Source organism: Sitophilus oryzae, unplaced genomic scaffold (genome assembly GCF_002938485.1).
Source record: "Sitophilus oryzae breed Bouriz unplaced genomic scaffold, Soryzae_2.0 scaffold_1436_pilon_pilon, whole genome shotgun sequence".
Lineage (NCBI taxonomy): Eukaryota > Metazoa > Arthropoda > Insecta > Coleoptera > Curculionidae > Sitophilus > Sitophilus oryzae.
The window spans coordinates 4,388,989-4,405,215 of NW_022146100.1; the positions used below are offsets into that span (position 1 = coordinate 4,388,989).

The 16,227-nt window shown below is 32.0% G+C and overlaps 1 protein-coding gene across 2 annotated transcripts in view; it reads left to right on the forward strand.

Moving 5' to 3' along the window:
- LOC115876500 (receptor-type tyrosine-protein phosphatase kappa) overlaps nt 1-16,227 on the forward strand; it is a 113,299-nt gene that overhangs the window by 48,081 nt on the left and 48,991 nt on the right. For both annotated transcript variants that reach the window (XM_030892301.1, XM_030892302.1), the window contains exons 3-4: nt 2,893-3,008; nt 13,594-13,681. In XM_030892301.1, the coding sequence (XP_030748161.1) occupies nt 2,893-3,008; nt 13,594-13,681 (204 nt within the window). The remainder of the gene's footprint in view (nt 1-2,892; nt 3,009-13,593; nt 13,682-16,227) is intronic.

A 16,227-nucleotide genomic window follows, 5' to 3' on the forward strand; every position in this document is an offset into this window, starting at 1 on the left:
ATGAGACAGTTTCTGTCATCGTCTGAACTTGAGAAAAAAAACAGAGTATATACTCGTTTAAAATCTAAATCATCTTTTACATATTTTATTTGATATTCTTAAATATAAACAAGAATAGTAAAAGATAAAGGAGAGTAAAAAGCATCATAAATTCACATCTTCGCGTAGAATCTAACACGTTTACGCAATAAAACGTCTCAATCTTGGTAAAAGTAGCAAGAAAGATCAATCCCAACTCTATAAAAACGTGCACTAAGATTCTGGCGTTTTAGCGAGATTGAAAAAGGTTTTTTTACGTTTACAACATACGTGCTAGAGATTGACGGGTTTTGTTTTATTGAAAATGACACTGTAGAGAGTTTATCAGACAGAATTTCAGAAAATTCTTTGATTAGAGTGATATAGGTAACATCACGTATTTTCTATTTTTTATAATATCGGTAAACACGTCGGGTATACAGGGTGTTTCAAAAAACATGTGCCATCTCTCGTGGGAAGATTCCTTACGTAAAAATAAAATTTATTTTTACGTAAGGATATATCATATCAACATAGGTCTGATTCTGCTTTGTTTCGTAGCTACAGGGTGTTAAAGACTTAATAATCTTTCGATTTATTATAATTTTCTTCCAAGTACTTTTAGTGATTCTTCTGTGTAAAAATTGCTATAAGTGCTACATATTTTAATGCTAAAAAAGTGTCGATAAATTTATCAGGGACGTGCATATAGGTTATCACTGGAATATTTTTCAAAAAAAAACATGTGCGCCACTGATTTTTTTTTCTGTTGATATCAAAATTGTGTAGGCCGTTTAATGCCAAGTAAAAGTTATCTCTTGATATTTTGTAAAATTCAGTCCCCTTGATGAGATGAACGCAAATTTTATTAATCACAATTAATAAAATTAAAATAAAAATAAAATTAATAAATTATATATTTTACCTAATTTATTATTAAATATTATTACTATTAGTCCAACATACAGCAAATATAAAATAATGATATTTAAGATAAATACAAAAAAAAATAATTTTAAGAAGTTTTAACATCCTGATCTAACTCTAACTATGCATTTCCATACACATGCTTATAACTTTTTTCATATTTTTGATGAGAAATCAATTAGTATAGTCTGTCCAACGAGAAGATCCTTGACAGTGATAGATGTGTCTGTCATTTTAATTTCAAAGTAGTTTATTTTATTTTACAAAGAAATAAGTTGGTACAACTGGAACGCATAGCAGGAAATATTTAAAATTTGATTGACAAGATGACAAGTGATTACTTCAAAATATTGTGAAAAAAACTGTATAAAACTGAAAAAATGTAATCGAGTTATTTTATTTAATAAAAACGGTATGTGTTAATACAAGACAAACAAGAACAAGACACTACATACCAAAAAATATGAAAAAGAACTATTATTTACTTTCAAGCTTTATGAAACTACCCGAATTTATGATTATATTTATCAATATAACTTATGTACAAATACAAATTTGTAATATTCCACAGGAATAAATAAAACAACATAGGTAAATGAAGCAAACTATTTTATTAATAATATCATCTACCAAATTTTATACCTTAAAGGTTGATTAATTAACTTTAATCTTAATTTTTTTAAACCAGTACCTTTTGACATTATTTTTCTGCAGTACTAAAATCCATTATTTACCTATCGTGTGATGTCGATATTTTACACCTACTCCAGTTTTTAGTATGTGTTTAGTTTGATCCTTCTACCATATACGAGATGCACTTATCTACGACGAGATAGTATACAAACTTTAACGATGGGGTGTATAAGACTTTCTGCCTGGGCAGCGAGTATTAACCATAAACTGTGCTCTGAGTCTACAGTTAATGTTCACTCGATTTTTCCTCCACTTGACTTGAAAAGACACAAAACACACGTAATAATACGAATCAAAATGCATCATCTTCCAAAACGCAGGGTATTTAACAAAAGTTGACACAAAATTATAACCTATAATTTGGCAAGACTTTGACAAGCGTCAAAAATGACAAAAATCTAAAGGCGAGTTCATACGCATCGGCGTCCTTTATCGTTCATCGTTCCGTCAAAGCAATAAAATTGAAATACGATCTGTCATTTTTTAAATAAACCAATAAAACTGGTTAAAAACAACAAGACACGACGTATAACGGATTTATATTTAAACCCATCCATAGATAACTTAAAATTATTAGAAACTTTTTTTAGTAAAATAAATAGATTGGTATGGGACGTCATCTGCTTTTCTTCTGTCATCGTCTGTCGAAATCTTACCTGAGAAAAAAAACAGAGTATACTTACTTAATACTTTCGCAAGTTAATGATATTAATTTTTTTAAAGGTTGCTATTAGACTTGGATCAAGGCAAATTAATAAAATAGCGTTTATCTCATCAACGAGGCCTAAATCGACAAAATATCAGAGACAACTTTTAATCGGCATTATACTGCTTACACTATTTCGGTAACAAGAGAAATCATTTTTACTTTTAATAAAATAATATACTATTGTTTTGTTAACTTTCACATGGAAAATTTTACAAAATGTGAATCACATGCTTTAAAATTGTGAAAATTTATTTTAGTACTGTAATTTAATTTTAGTCTTTGGTTCTTTTATTCATATTATTATCTTCTTATTTTTTGTTTATTATTTTTCTTTTTATTTATTAATACGTGGTATCACAGAATCGATACAAGATGTTACCTTAATATTTATATTATATATAATTAGTTTTAACTTATTAATAGGCGAAAGCTTTTGTTGCATTTCAAGAGTCTAATTTGAACGTGTAGTTGTTTCTCTAGTATTCGTATTGGCTTATGTAGAGTCCGTTTTGTCTTTTTGAATATGGAAATCTTACGTTTTGCAGATGACAACGGAACAGTTACGGACGCTATCACGGACCGCCCTACCGACATCTCCTACTTCATGAAACTGTGCGAGCAGCGCAAGAAATTTCCCGTCCTGTATAAATTGGAGTTCGAGGTAAGTACCTTTTTTCTTTCCGACTCGGTAACTTTAAATGATGTGTATTGTTTGTGTTAGCTATAATTAGTTTGTGTACAGAGTGTCCCATTTTGGTTGAAATCATACGGTATCTCCATTATTAGTAAAGATAGAACGATGCGGTTTGCACAAACCTGTGCCACTTTTTTGTCAAACGGAAGATGCTGTCAACAAAATTTTCATAGCCCTCTTCGTTTCTGAGCTACAGGGTCTGCGACATCCGCCGTATCTCCGTTATTATGGATGATATCGAGAAGGTGAAAACTGATTCTTGGAGAAATTTTTACGTAGATCACCAGTGGCGTAGTCTGTTTCTCTACGAAAAAAATATTTTCGAAAATATGAACTAAAGTTGTTTTTTTTAAAAGGAACACCCTGTATATTTATAAATCATATGATCCGCCTTGCTATGAGCTTGTGTCCCAGCCATCTGAGTCTTTGTGCTCTTGCTACTTCCGTTATAATCGGTGCCTGATACAGTTGCTTTAATTCTTCATTATTTGTTCTTCTGGTTTATTTGTTGTTCATTTTCTTTCCTCCAAAAATCTTCCTCTGTATTTTTCTTTCCCAAATCTTTAGCCTCGAATTTTCCGTTGCATTGAACGTCCACGTTTCACAAGCCTACAACACTATTGGTCGTATCATCGTTTGGTGCATTCTGATTTTCAAGCTTCTAGAGATGTTCTTACCCTTAATAATTGTTTGTAGTGCGCTAACACTCTATTTTCTGCCATTATTCTTGCCACAATTTCCTGAGTTACATTTGGGTTGGGTTCCTTAGAAATACGGTTCCTACATATGTGAATGTATCTACTTTCTCAAACTCGTATTGTTTCCCTCTCACAGAATCTATTTGTAGACATGTTCCCTTCTCAAAATCCCTACCTGACCACTCCATAAACTTAGTCTTATTCTCATTAAACACTAAGCCTACTTTTTGCGCTTGATCTTCTATTATTTTGAACACCGATATCAACTCTTTCCAATATCTTGCTAAGAAAACTAAATTATCTGCAAAGGCTAAGCATTGGTGCCTTTTTGTATACAGAAGGTTCTGCTTCATAGTTTAGTTTGTTCAATTATTCTAAGCTTAGTTCTTTATCCGTGTCTTTGTGCTACGCCCTTTTCTAATTCGACGTTCAATAAAACACAAAGTTTACTTAATTAGGATGAGTTGCATAGAGGCCACTAGCTTTTTAATTTTAACAGCCGGGTGGTCGGGGTTCAAAGATATTAATAAAAGGGCGCCACGAGATTATACTCTATGAACTCGGCATAAAAGATGTTACTGTTAAGTAGACTTCAACACTAACCTCGAACTGTTGAGTGTAACTACCATGAACTTCAAATATACTATAATTACTTGAACTTAAGTGACTCTAACTTAACTATGAGACTAGACTGTAAATAATACTACTAAAAATATTTAAGCAATTTATTAAAATATCAAAAAGTTAATATTTAAAGAAATGGAAATGAATAAACGTTGAAAAGTAGAATAAAATTTAAATCAAGAAAACTAACTAAAAGTATGACGTCATAATCACCCTTACTTAAACTAAGTACAATATCCTGGGTGGATTACAAATATCAAACTAAATCTAAACTAAAATTGTACAGTCTTACTCTATTCGATTGTACTTGAAAACTTCCTCCGGCTGAGCTAAGGTGTATAGCTACAGGGTGGTTACGACGGTGCACAGCAGCTCGGTGTACTGCATAGATAAATGCAACAAGTTTAGATTGGAAAGCCCGCAAAAATTTTGGGTCGCGAAATTATTTTGGGTCGCGACCGTTATACGCGATCTGGCGCTGCTATAGCGGTCGCTAAGAACAACGGCAAACAAAAACAGAAATAATTTTCTCTTGTCAAAGTCAGAATCTTCAAAAATCATAATAATCTTTCAAGATCTAAACCGCTCTCACTAAAGAAATTCCGAAAAGTGTTTATAGCGTCCATTTTCAAAGTAATTATTGCTATCTTGTGAGTTTAATTCAAGTTTTATTTACTCCAACCGGTAATAATTGTGAAAAAGTGGCATTAAAAACTTAAAAAGCTGTGCTGAGAACTGTAAACTGCAAAAACCATCGTGGATCGTGGCATAACGTCGGTTTCCAATGTTTCATAGGTATTTCATACATGCGTCCTTATATAAAATAAAGTTTCTTGTATGCAACACACTGTATTTTATTTATAAAATTAAACGAAAATAATAATAAATTTGAATAAACAATATTTGGCGATATAATTCCGGAAAAAGCCGAACCGCTCCGAAATTTTCAAAAGTTTTGGGTCGCGACCGTTGCAAGAATAGCGCCAAATAGTGTTTACATTGTCCTTATGGGCACTTTCCAATCTAAACTTGTTTCATTTATCTATGGGTGTACTGTCACTGGAGCCCACGGATGTCAGCAGACGTACGGATGCCGGCCAGGTGTAGGACTTCAAAAGGTGAACATAAAAAACCCTCAACGAGGGTTTATGATGTCCAACGGGTAACTCTACACACGGGCAACAGGAACGGATGGAATTCTGGACTGTTCTGTTCTGTACAGTGTACAGTCTGGATCGGTCTTCTTGCTCTTGGAACTATTCGGGGACTTCTTGGGCACGTGGAATCGGGATATCGGTCGGAAAAATTTGGCTATTTAATCCCTTACGGAAATTGGTCGGTGGTCCATGTGAACTCAACAAAATCCAACCACGTCTCTGACCAAATGTGTTTCGGAAGCCTTAATCCTTCTTTACGAAGACCTGCTATTCACCAACAGGGAATGCTTCACGAAACGGCAGCCAGTTCTTCACGACGATATTCTGACGGTGGATACACAAGAAGTGATGCAAGGATTCGATTTCCTTCACAAAATCAGATTTCTACCGGAAATCTCCCTCCAGGATATAGATAGAGAACTATATATCTTGACTAGTCCAACTCACAAAAAGGCATAAATAAAAAATGATGTTTTCTCCCTTTGAATAAGAAGACTAAGGAAGGAGCATATCAAAAATCTTAGGTACACCGCGATGGGCCTCAAATATGGCCGACTTAAATTCCGGTTTATCAGTGTCGTTCTAATTTTATTTAAAAAATGTAAAACTATGATGTAGGGTAGACGTGGGGTAGACTCAATAATTTGTTGTTTTATTTTACGTTGTGAATAAATGTTGGTAGTTATTAAAATTGTTATAAAAATATATAATTCTAATAAAAATAGATAAGTTATAATAAGTATTTATTAACACAAACATCCGATACGCTACTGATGCAGGTAAGTCAAATTAACGTATCTAAATTCTTTGACATCTAATCTTTGACAAGTAATAAATAAAAGCTAAAATGCAAGAAAAATATATAATTTAGTTTATTTAAGCGAATTTCATAAATGATCGGTTTACTACACGTATGTATATTATATAGTCACTTTCTAGCGAAAAGTTGTTCCATTATTTCACTCAATTTTTGCCGAGATCTACCGCACGCTACACAACCAACTATTTTAGAGTCTTTTTCGATAAATCGCGATAGTGTCACTGTTAATTTAAGTTCTGCCACAATTTCCAACTAGATTTACTACCTTTATACAACTATCAGTAGTAGAATAAATAATAAATAACATAAAATAAGCTCCGTAAAGACTGACAAATCCACAAAATTTCAATTCAAATTCAAATGTGTCAAATGAATCGTCAAACAGAACTGTCAAGGATCCCCACCCTAGCTTTTATGGTGGCTTTTCCGCCCACCATGCATGAATACATGGATAGCATTATGCTCCTTCCTTAGTTTTCTTATTCAAAGTTTTCTCCTCAGCCATATTCCATATCCGGTCAATGAACGAACTAAACTCAGAAATTCCACAATTAAAAGAACGAATTGCCCACTGCGATCCACATCAAAAATAACCAATTTAACTACGAAATTTTATCTGATAATTATAAAATTTCAATAACCAAAACAAAGGATAAATAAATCCAAAAACATCTGATTTGATCTGACAGTGACAAGTGACGGAGGTGATGATTAAAGATATAGAGAGATGGACAAAAAGCCTACTGCTGGTCCAGTGACAATATTGTGTATCTATAGCTGTATATCGCGGTGTATATCGTGTTACATAATCGTAAAATTTAAATAAAATAATATTTAACAATAAAATTATAGTGAACATGATGCAAAAATAATAGTTATTTGCGATAATTTATGAGCTAGCACACAGAGGTCGTAGCGAGGAAATTTGACTGTTACATTTGTTTGCTACACAGCTGAATAAAGTGAATTTATTTAAATTTATTTTTTTACAAAAATCCACATTCAGTTCTAGTAATAACATAATATAACAATTTCTTGAGTTACATTTGATACGTAAAAATTAGGTTTTGATTAAAAATACGAGTATGATGAGCGTAATAATCCTGCGGCCGGATCTTAGACTAATACTGTAGGTATGTATATAATAATGTTCCTAAATTCATTTTTATGACCTACAGATGCAGATTGAAGTCCTGCAACAGACGCATCCAGGGGGGTGACAGTGAAATAGGAAAATTGGAAACAGTCATTAGTGTCATTCCTGTCATTCTCCTCACGACAAGTATGGCCGCCTAGACAAGGACAGCATTGTTTTTGTCTAACTATTGTCTAACTTCACAGTTTAGAATTGACAGATTTCAGTTTCAGAGACAACTTCAGAGTTGTTCTAGAACAAATTCGAAAATATTCGACGCCATTTTAATTCATTCCGTTTAGTTTCGTTTTGGAAGTTCAATTTAATATTTCGGCTGAAATTTATAAATATAAAGGTAATAAAGTATATAAAATATATATTACATGAAGAATCCTGGAGAAAATGACGTTTCTGCAGTAGTAGGTATGTCGGTAGTCCCATGTATATGAAAAATAAGTAGTAAATAAACACTGTTTTTACATTTTTTAGATGCAAGAAAATGGTGTTATAATCTCTTTGATCGGCGATTTTTTTGAAAATGGAAACAATTTACAGCAAGGTAAGATCATTTTTAACTATAGCTAACATTAGTTATCTCCAATATGTGCGATTTATTGTCAATAATGCAATAAATCGGACTGATAATCTGATTATGTTATCTGACTAAAAGTCTTTTTTTGCATCTTTTTGATTTATAAGCCAGGTTCTTTGGGAATAATGGACGCTTTTTTTAAACAGTATATTTATATTTTATACCTATTGATATTTTTACATTGTTAATTTTAGTATAAAAAATTGTTTTTCTGTTTTCAGGTTTTTGTATAAGGCTCCCGTTTTCATGTTCCTGTGACCGTTTTCTGTCCTTGAAGTTTGCGAATGCGTGTGTTTATTTACAAATTACTGTAAGTCATGCTTATACCTTAACTAATTTACGTTAAAAGTGCATATAATTAACTAATTGTATTGAAACAATACAATCCTCTATATTTTTATATTTATTTAGTCACGTTGTTCCATATTTCAAATAAATATATGTGAATAAATTATTTTTTGGTTTTATTTATGAAAAGAAAAAATACAAAATACATTTGAACTGAAAGAGGGCCCGCCATTGAATAACCGGAAACGGAAATGAAAATTAAGTCATCATGTCAACCTGTCAATTGGAAAGTTAGTTCTCCAGACGACAACGAAGGCTTTCGGTGGCGTATCGTGTTTCCACGATTTAACACAGAGTTGACACTTCTTTCTAGTTAATTATTTTATGGACGCATCTGCTGTATAAATACAAGGAGAACGGTAGTTTATATCGAAATGAGATTTTGGCAGGATATGTAGGTTAACTGAAAAATTTTTATAAAAATATATAGAATTATACAGGGTGTCCCCAAAAAAAGTTACACATCAAAGTTGTGTCTTTTCTAATGGAACACCCTATAAATTAATTGATTTTTGGATTCTAGAAAAAAATAAAGGTGAGTTTTATTAATGAAGCATATACCTAAAATCTAAGGATTTTGACATATTTCACATTTTGTGAAAATGAAGAGTAAATTTTAAATTTCGATAATAGCTAACTAAATTTACGTTCACTTTGTATAGCCTGGTATTTAATTACAGTAACCATTGTATGTTAAACCAAATTAAAATTTGCCCCGAAATGTTATACAGGGTTATACAGACAAAATTAATATGGAACATTAGTCACTTTTAAAAGCAAGTTACTCCTTTATTTTAAATGGAACACCCAGTATATTTTTCTGGTGTTCAATGGGGAATTTATATATCTTGAAAATATTATTAAACTTGCCTACCCCTCAGACAAAGATTTTTATAAATGTTTTAATTTTTATGATTTTGCGTCAGTAGATCTTTATTATTTGAAAAATCTAGGGTGGCTGAGTGATATACCTTTTGTTAATTTAACAAAAATTTAAGATTACATAGTAAAATACTCAACGGTAATAAAAAGATACACGTTTAAAACATATTTTATTTTTTTCAGAATTAAAACTAGATATAAACCTATAATATGTGACAAAAATTACATAGATGAAATCAAACGCTCAAAATGCTTTCTTTCCTGTTAACTGCATAAAATAATTGTCTTTTCAAAAGGATCTTTTCATTTTAAAAGGCATATGTGGAGTTCTACCTCGAAAAGCAGCTATAATGATTTCTCTCATGTTGTCGACAATAGTTGGTCGAGTTTTGTAAACACAGTATTTAACATATCCCCATTAAAAAACCCAGACTAGATAAAATCAGGAGCATTCAGGTATTCTATTAATTGGTGAATGTACAGTGCCATTCAGCAATTAATAGAATCATATCATTTCTCTCTGAAGTAGGATAAGTTTGCATTTTTGGCAAATTTCTGAGCATTTTTTTTTGTTTTAACTGACACAAAATGATAACTAGTTAATCGGAATAATATACTGGGTATTCCATTTAAAATAAAAGAGTAACATGCTTTTAAAGGTGACCAATGTTCAATATTAATTTTGTCTCACCCTGTATAACTTTTTGGATCAAGTTTCAATTTGATTTAAAGTACACTAGTTAATTTAACTAAATATTAGGCTATACCGGGTAAATTCCAATTTAGATAGCTTTTATTGTAATTTAAAAATTGTTCTTTATTTCTAGAAAATGTTAAATATGTCAAAAACCTTACATTTTAGTCGTATACTTCTCTTATAAAACTTTATAAAACTCTAGTTATAAAACTTTTTTGGGGACACCCTGTAGAACTCTCTATATTTTTAAAAAGTTCTCTGAATTAACTTATACCGGGTGCGTCTCAAAAGTGGCTCACCCCTATAACTTTTTTATTTTTTTAGATAAAACAAAGAGATTTGGTATGTTAGTATATGGCATAAATTGGGATTGATTGACGTATTCAATTATTTTTGGTCACTTCCAGTTTCTCCGGAAATGACTACAACTTTTGATTTTTAAATGGCGCCCTCGGTATTTTTTTACTTTGTTCGATGGAAAATGACACTCTGAATCGACTGACATATCATATGTCAATTTTTGACATAGTCACTCAAAAACAAAATTCTATTTTAAATTTCAATCTACAGTAATTTTTAATCAAGGAGCCTTGGAAAAATCGATTTGATCGTCTAATGTTTTTAGTGTCTTGTCCTGTCCGGTTAAAAGATGCCCAAATCGTATTTTTAATCATATCTCAATTTTTTCAAATGGAACGAGGGTGGCTCATGAGCATATTTGGAAAAAGCATTTTTTTACGAATAATTTGATTCCACACACTTGGTATTTTGAGTCAAATTGTCGTTATGAACCGCATGTTACAATTTCAAATAAACCATACTTATGCCAAAATGTCAAAAGTTGACATATGATATGTCATTCGATTCAGAGTGTTATTTTCTATCGAATAAAGTAAAAAAATAACGAGGGTGCCTTTTAAAAATCAAAAGTTGTAGTCATTTCCGGTGAAACCGGAAGTGACCGAAAACAATTGAATACGTCAATCAATCCCAATTTATGTCATATACTAACATACCAAATATCGTTTTTTTATCTGAAAAAATAAAAAAGTTATAGGGGGTGAGCCACTTTTGAGACGCACCCAGTATATGCTCACAAAATTTCATTTCAATACAAACTGTTGTTCTTCGCGTATGAGAGGCCGCCACCCTGTATAAACCCACACGCTCTATTCAAATTGAAATGAATATTTATCTCGAAAATGACGATGTTTAGCGGAATTACGGCTGCCTTTTCGAGTGCGCTTGACCGAGAAGCGGATCCACTTGACCCGCAGCAGCAGCTCCGCTCGCGAACAGACTCCTGAAAACGTTTAATTTCGTGGGAAAATGGACGTTTTTGTTTCGAAAGCGTGCTCGCTTTGTGCCCTTCTCTTCCCGAAAGGTTCTAATGGGCCCTTTTGTGCTCGCTTTGCTGGGACTTAAGCCCTTTACGGTTGAAGGGTTTAAATATCTGAAACATTTTATTTACACAGATGGTATCGTGATTTTATCAAAGGAATGAAAGCTTTTACGTGTTTTTTGTTTAAAAGTAACTTACTTTATGGCAAGATCACCAAAGTTAAGCGACGTTATACGATGCGAGTGGATGGACGAGTGAACGTCTGGACACACACTATGACACTATGGACACACGTCTGTCTTAATCACAGGACTTCAATACGCTGATGACTGCGCTCTAGTTGCATTAACGTTACAGAAATTACAAGAAATAGTGAACACACATACCTGGGCATATGAGACTTTGAACCTTAGCCCATGGCCACACAGAAAACGTTTTTTTGCGTTTTTAGCGTGAAACGCCTTTAGCGACTAAAACAAAATAACAGGATTATATAGGATTGGCCAGACCAAAAGCATGTAGCGTTCGGCGTGTCTCGCAAAAAACGCAAATGAAAACAAATCAGTTTGTTTTCTGTATCGTCTTTAGCGTTTTCTAAGATGAGACCCCGCCATAGGCGGACGTTATATTTAACAATACAATAAAAATAAATTAAATAGTATGCATTTTTTTGTTCAATTTAGGATATTATCTAAAACAGAACATCTACTGTTTAGGAACATTCTATTAAATTCAAAAATTTGAAGGAAATGTTTGAATAAGTGTAGTTTTAAATGTTAAAAAAGTAATAAATTAAATGAATATTTTCTTACGCATAAAAAAACTATCTTTTACGCGTAAAAAAGGTTTCTTAACAGAAACAAATAGTTTTTAACGCGTAAAAAACAGTTTTTTACGTGTAACAAATATATTTTTACACGTAACAAATAGTTTTATACGCGTTAAAAATAGTTTTTTAACCAGTAACAAATAGTTTTATACGCGTAAAAATAGTTTTTTACGTGTAACAGTTTTATTCGCCTAAAATAATAAAAATAGTTTTTTACGTGTAACAAATGTTTTTTACACGTAATAATTTGATTCACGTTTACAAAATTTGTATTAAAATATCAATATTATTGATAAACACGTGAACTGCTCACAAATACGCGTCACTACGTATTTCTAAGCCGTTAACACGTTTCGTTACAACGAGCTCGTGTGTCAGGGCCGCCTCACTAGCTCGTATGTCACGGCCTTGAGTTTTTGCTCCCAGCGCGCGTAAAGAAGTTTCACTCCAAAATGTTTCATACATCATGTTCTAAAATTGCATTAGCGACTAGAAATATTTACTATTCTATTATATAATTATAATTATTTATTATAAAATTATATAAGAGTTTCTTGCCTTGAACTGCTAATATAGAAATTAATTCCACGCTGTGTTCGTCATAATGTGGATCAACCTGCTCTCACTACCGGTTTCGGGGCCCTACTCCATCATCAGGTGAGCTTGGGTATTTCCACAAAACGACGAGCACAGCGCAGAATATATAAATACGACTTGTCGTAAAGTAGCGGTAAGATATTAAGTCCCGCATCGCGAGATAGCGGCCTTTCTATTATATTATTTATTATATTATATTATCATTATAACAAGTACTAACTACAACATTACAACATAAAAAAACTATACACATATAAACTAAAATTCGTAAAATAAATGGCAAATAATAATTATTATTTTTACACACACCACTGGCACTAGCAGTAGATTGTGTTTGTCTCCGAATATATTCCCCGGCCCGTCCACAATTCAATCCCAGCATCTTTTATCTTCGTCTCTTCAACGCCAACGGCCTGATCTCGCCTATCTCTTTCTCACAGGATTGATTGTTGGACAGGCCGGGAATCTTGATAGAAACTGCAGACCTGCCGCGTCTTTTGCGTGTTTTTAATGGACACAAATCGAAAAAATCGCTTAAAACGGTAAAATCGCAAAAAACGCTTTCTGTGTGGCCGTGGGCTTAAGCTGAACATCGATTAAACTAAAATCATATGCACTTTTCCGTTTCCATTCTGACGTTTCCACTGGTTCTCGAATAATTCATTAGATCATTAGGTGCATAGAGAAGATTTAGAATTCGTGTGTACGCTGCCATTCCAGTGAACTCGATTGTTCTCGTACCTTAACTTAAAATTCTTTTTTTTACTTTGATTTTTTAATTTTGACAAATGTTTTATTATTTTTTTGATTACTCTTTTATTTTGATTGCAGATTGCTGAAAAAACCGAGCCTCATTCCTGTCGACACGGCACCAAGAAAAGCAACATAGAAAAAAACCAAAACCAAAAATGCATTCCTTGTAAGTCATTTTCATTATAGTCAAGGGCCAATTTGTCAAAATACATAGTTCGCTTGCAATTTCATGAGGCAATGTTGTGAGATACTTTAAAATTTTCAGAGTATCATCTAGAATACGATTTTTTTTGGTACCAGCCCCGCATCTATGTCAGAGCGGAGAAATACCCCCCTCCTCTAGATAGACGGGGTCCAATTTTTGAAAAGTTGTTATAGACGTAAAATATTGATATTGGTGTCGTTTTCGTATAATTTCAGGCCGGCAAATTTCAATATTAGATCAATTTTTAAAAAAACCCTGGATGAGAACGAACACTGCCCGTCTTTTGAAGTGGGTATTTCGATTTAATGCACAAAACAAAATACCACTGACTTGTAGGTATGATTGTATTGTTGAATATCAACTTGTTTTTGCTTTTTAAGGTTTAGTGTTACGTATTCAGGATTTTCTTCATATAAATCAAAAAGTTTGACTGTTACTAAAAACTAAACAGTAATTATATCATGCTATGTTTATTACTTTTTTAAAGCTACAAATTCTTCAAATTTTAAAGTAAGGCCAAGAGTTTACTATAAATCCATTTTTGTCTTTCTCTAACATTAATTCTTCTGGGAAACGTAATTAATATGCATTTCTCGAATAAGTGCAATACATACACAAACTGTTAACCCTACTTTTTGCCGTCTTATTTAAAGAAAACGAGCAAAACTAATATTGGTCATTTTGAAATGCACCAAACTAGTTTTGCGCAATTCAAAATGCACAATACTAGTTTTGACTATTTTGTAATGCGCAATACCCGTTTAAATGTACAATTTCGGTTTTGGTAAATATTTTTTGCTCAAAACTAGTTCTGTGCATTTTTTTCGGGCATTACCCGAATTCGAGTATTGTACGTAACAGATACAACAGACTAGCGCAAGCTGTTGCTAGGATATTTTATTAATTTTAATTGTGTTTTGTAGACATTGTGAACGATCGTAAACTAAAAGGTTTAAAGTGTATTTAAAACCACTAATTTATTCCACTAATAGGTTCTGAATGAAGCTTTAATTTAAAGTATCAAAGTTTCCGATAATTTCCGTATCAATTTTCATTGAACTAAATAAATTTTGTGCTTCTTTGACATTTTAAAACAGCAAAAGATATGACTTTAATTAAAATGCTATCAATAACAATCTATCAAAAAATTAAAAAGAAATTATATTACCATAGAATTGCGTTTTGAACTTTTAGGAAAATTCAACCATACCTAATTTCATGTTTTTTTTTTTTAATTTTCTTTAAAACGGTATGGAAATTTGGAAAAGTACAAACGGGATTAACCATTTTAGAACAAGCAAAAAAAACCTTTATGAAGAATCCATTTGTTTCAAAATGTCAATAATAAAAAAGTTTTTTTTTCCTCTTGTAGAGACAATCCGGGAACATACAGTATAAGTATTTAAATAATATAAGTAAATTATCAGATAATGTAACATAATTTTGCATATTTAATATAGAGGGTGTTTCAAAACAAATGCGAAAAACTTCAGGGGGTGATTCCTTGTTCAAAATAAAGGCTAGTTTGCTTTATAAACGTTGGGTCAAAAGTCAACTATTGGGGAGATTATCGCGGTACAAAGATGGCGGAAAAATAATGTTTTTATTTTTTATCTTGAAAACGAAAAGCGATAGACTAATGAAATTTTATGGAAGCATTACTGTTATGAAAACACACTTTCCGGTAATTTTCTCCCTTTTTAAAATGAATGGAAGGGGTTGAAATAACCTACCTCTATCATTCTTAACGAAATTTAAAGAAAAATCTTATCAAACACATGCAAAAAAATCATTAATTAATTTGGATAGTTTAGTTTGTTTAGAAACTTTTTTATCTCTTGTGTTTTTTTGATAAAACTCACCGATTTGAAATTAAAAAATAAAATGTAAAGCATTACCCCCCATGTCAGGACAAAAAACATTTTTAGAGAAAGAATCTAGTGAGCTGCTGTAATTTTTTTAGGAAAAAATCTAGTCGGCCGCTGTCCCTTTTTAGGATGTTTCTAATATTATTTTATTTGACATTATTCTACTGCAATACGTTATTATCTAGATTATTATTATCGTTATTACCATTAGATTATTTATCTAAAAATGTTTTTTGTCCTGACATGTAATGCTACATTTTATTTTTTAATTTCAAATCGGTGAGTTTTATCAATTAACACAAGAGATAAAAAAGTTTCTAAACAAATAAAGTATCCAAATTAACTTTTTTGCATGTGTTCGATAACATTTTTCTTTAAATTTCGTTAACAAGAATGATAGGGGTAGGTTATTTCAACCCCTTCCACTCATTTTAAAAAAGTGAGTAAATTACCAGAAAGTGTGTTTTCATAACAGTAATGCTTCCATAAAATTTCATTAGCCTATCTCTTTTCGTTTTCAAGATAAAAAATAAAAACATTCTTTTTCCGCCATTTTTGTACCGCGATATCTCCCTAATGGTTGGCTTTTGACCCAACGTTTATGAAGCAAACTACCCTTTATTTTGAACAAGGAATCAC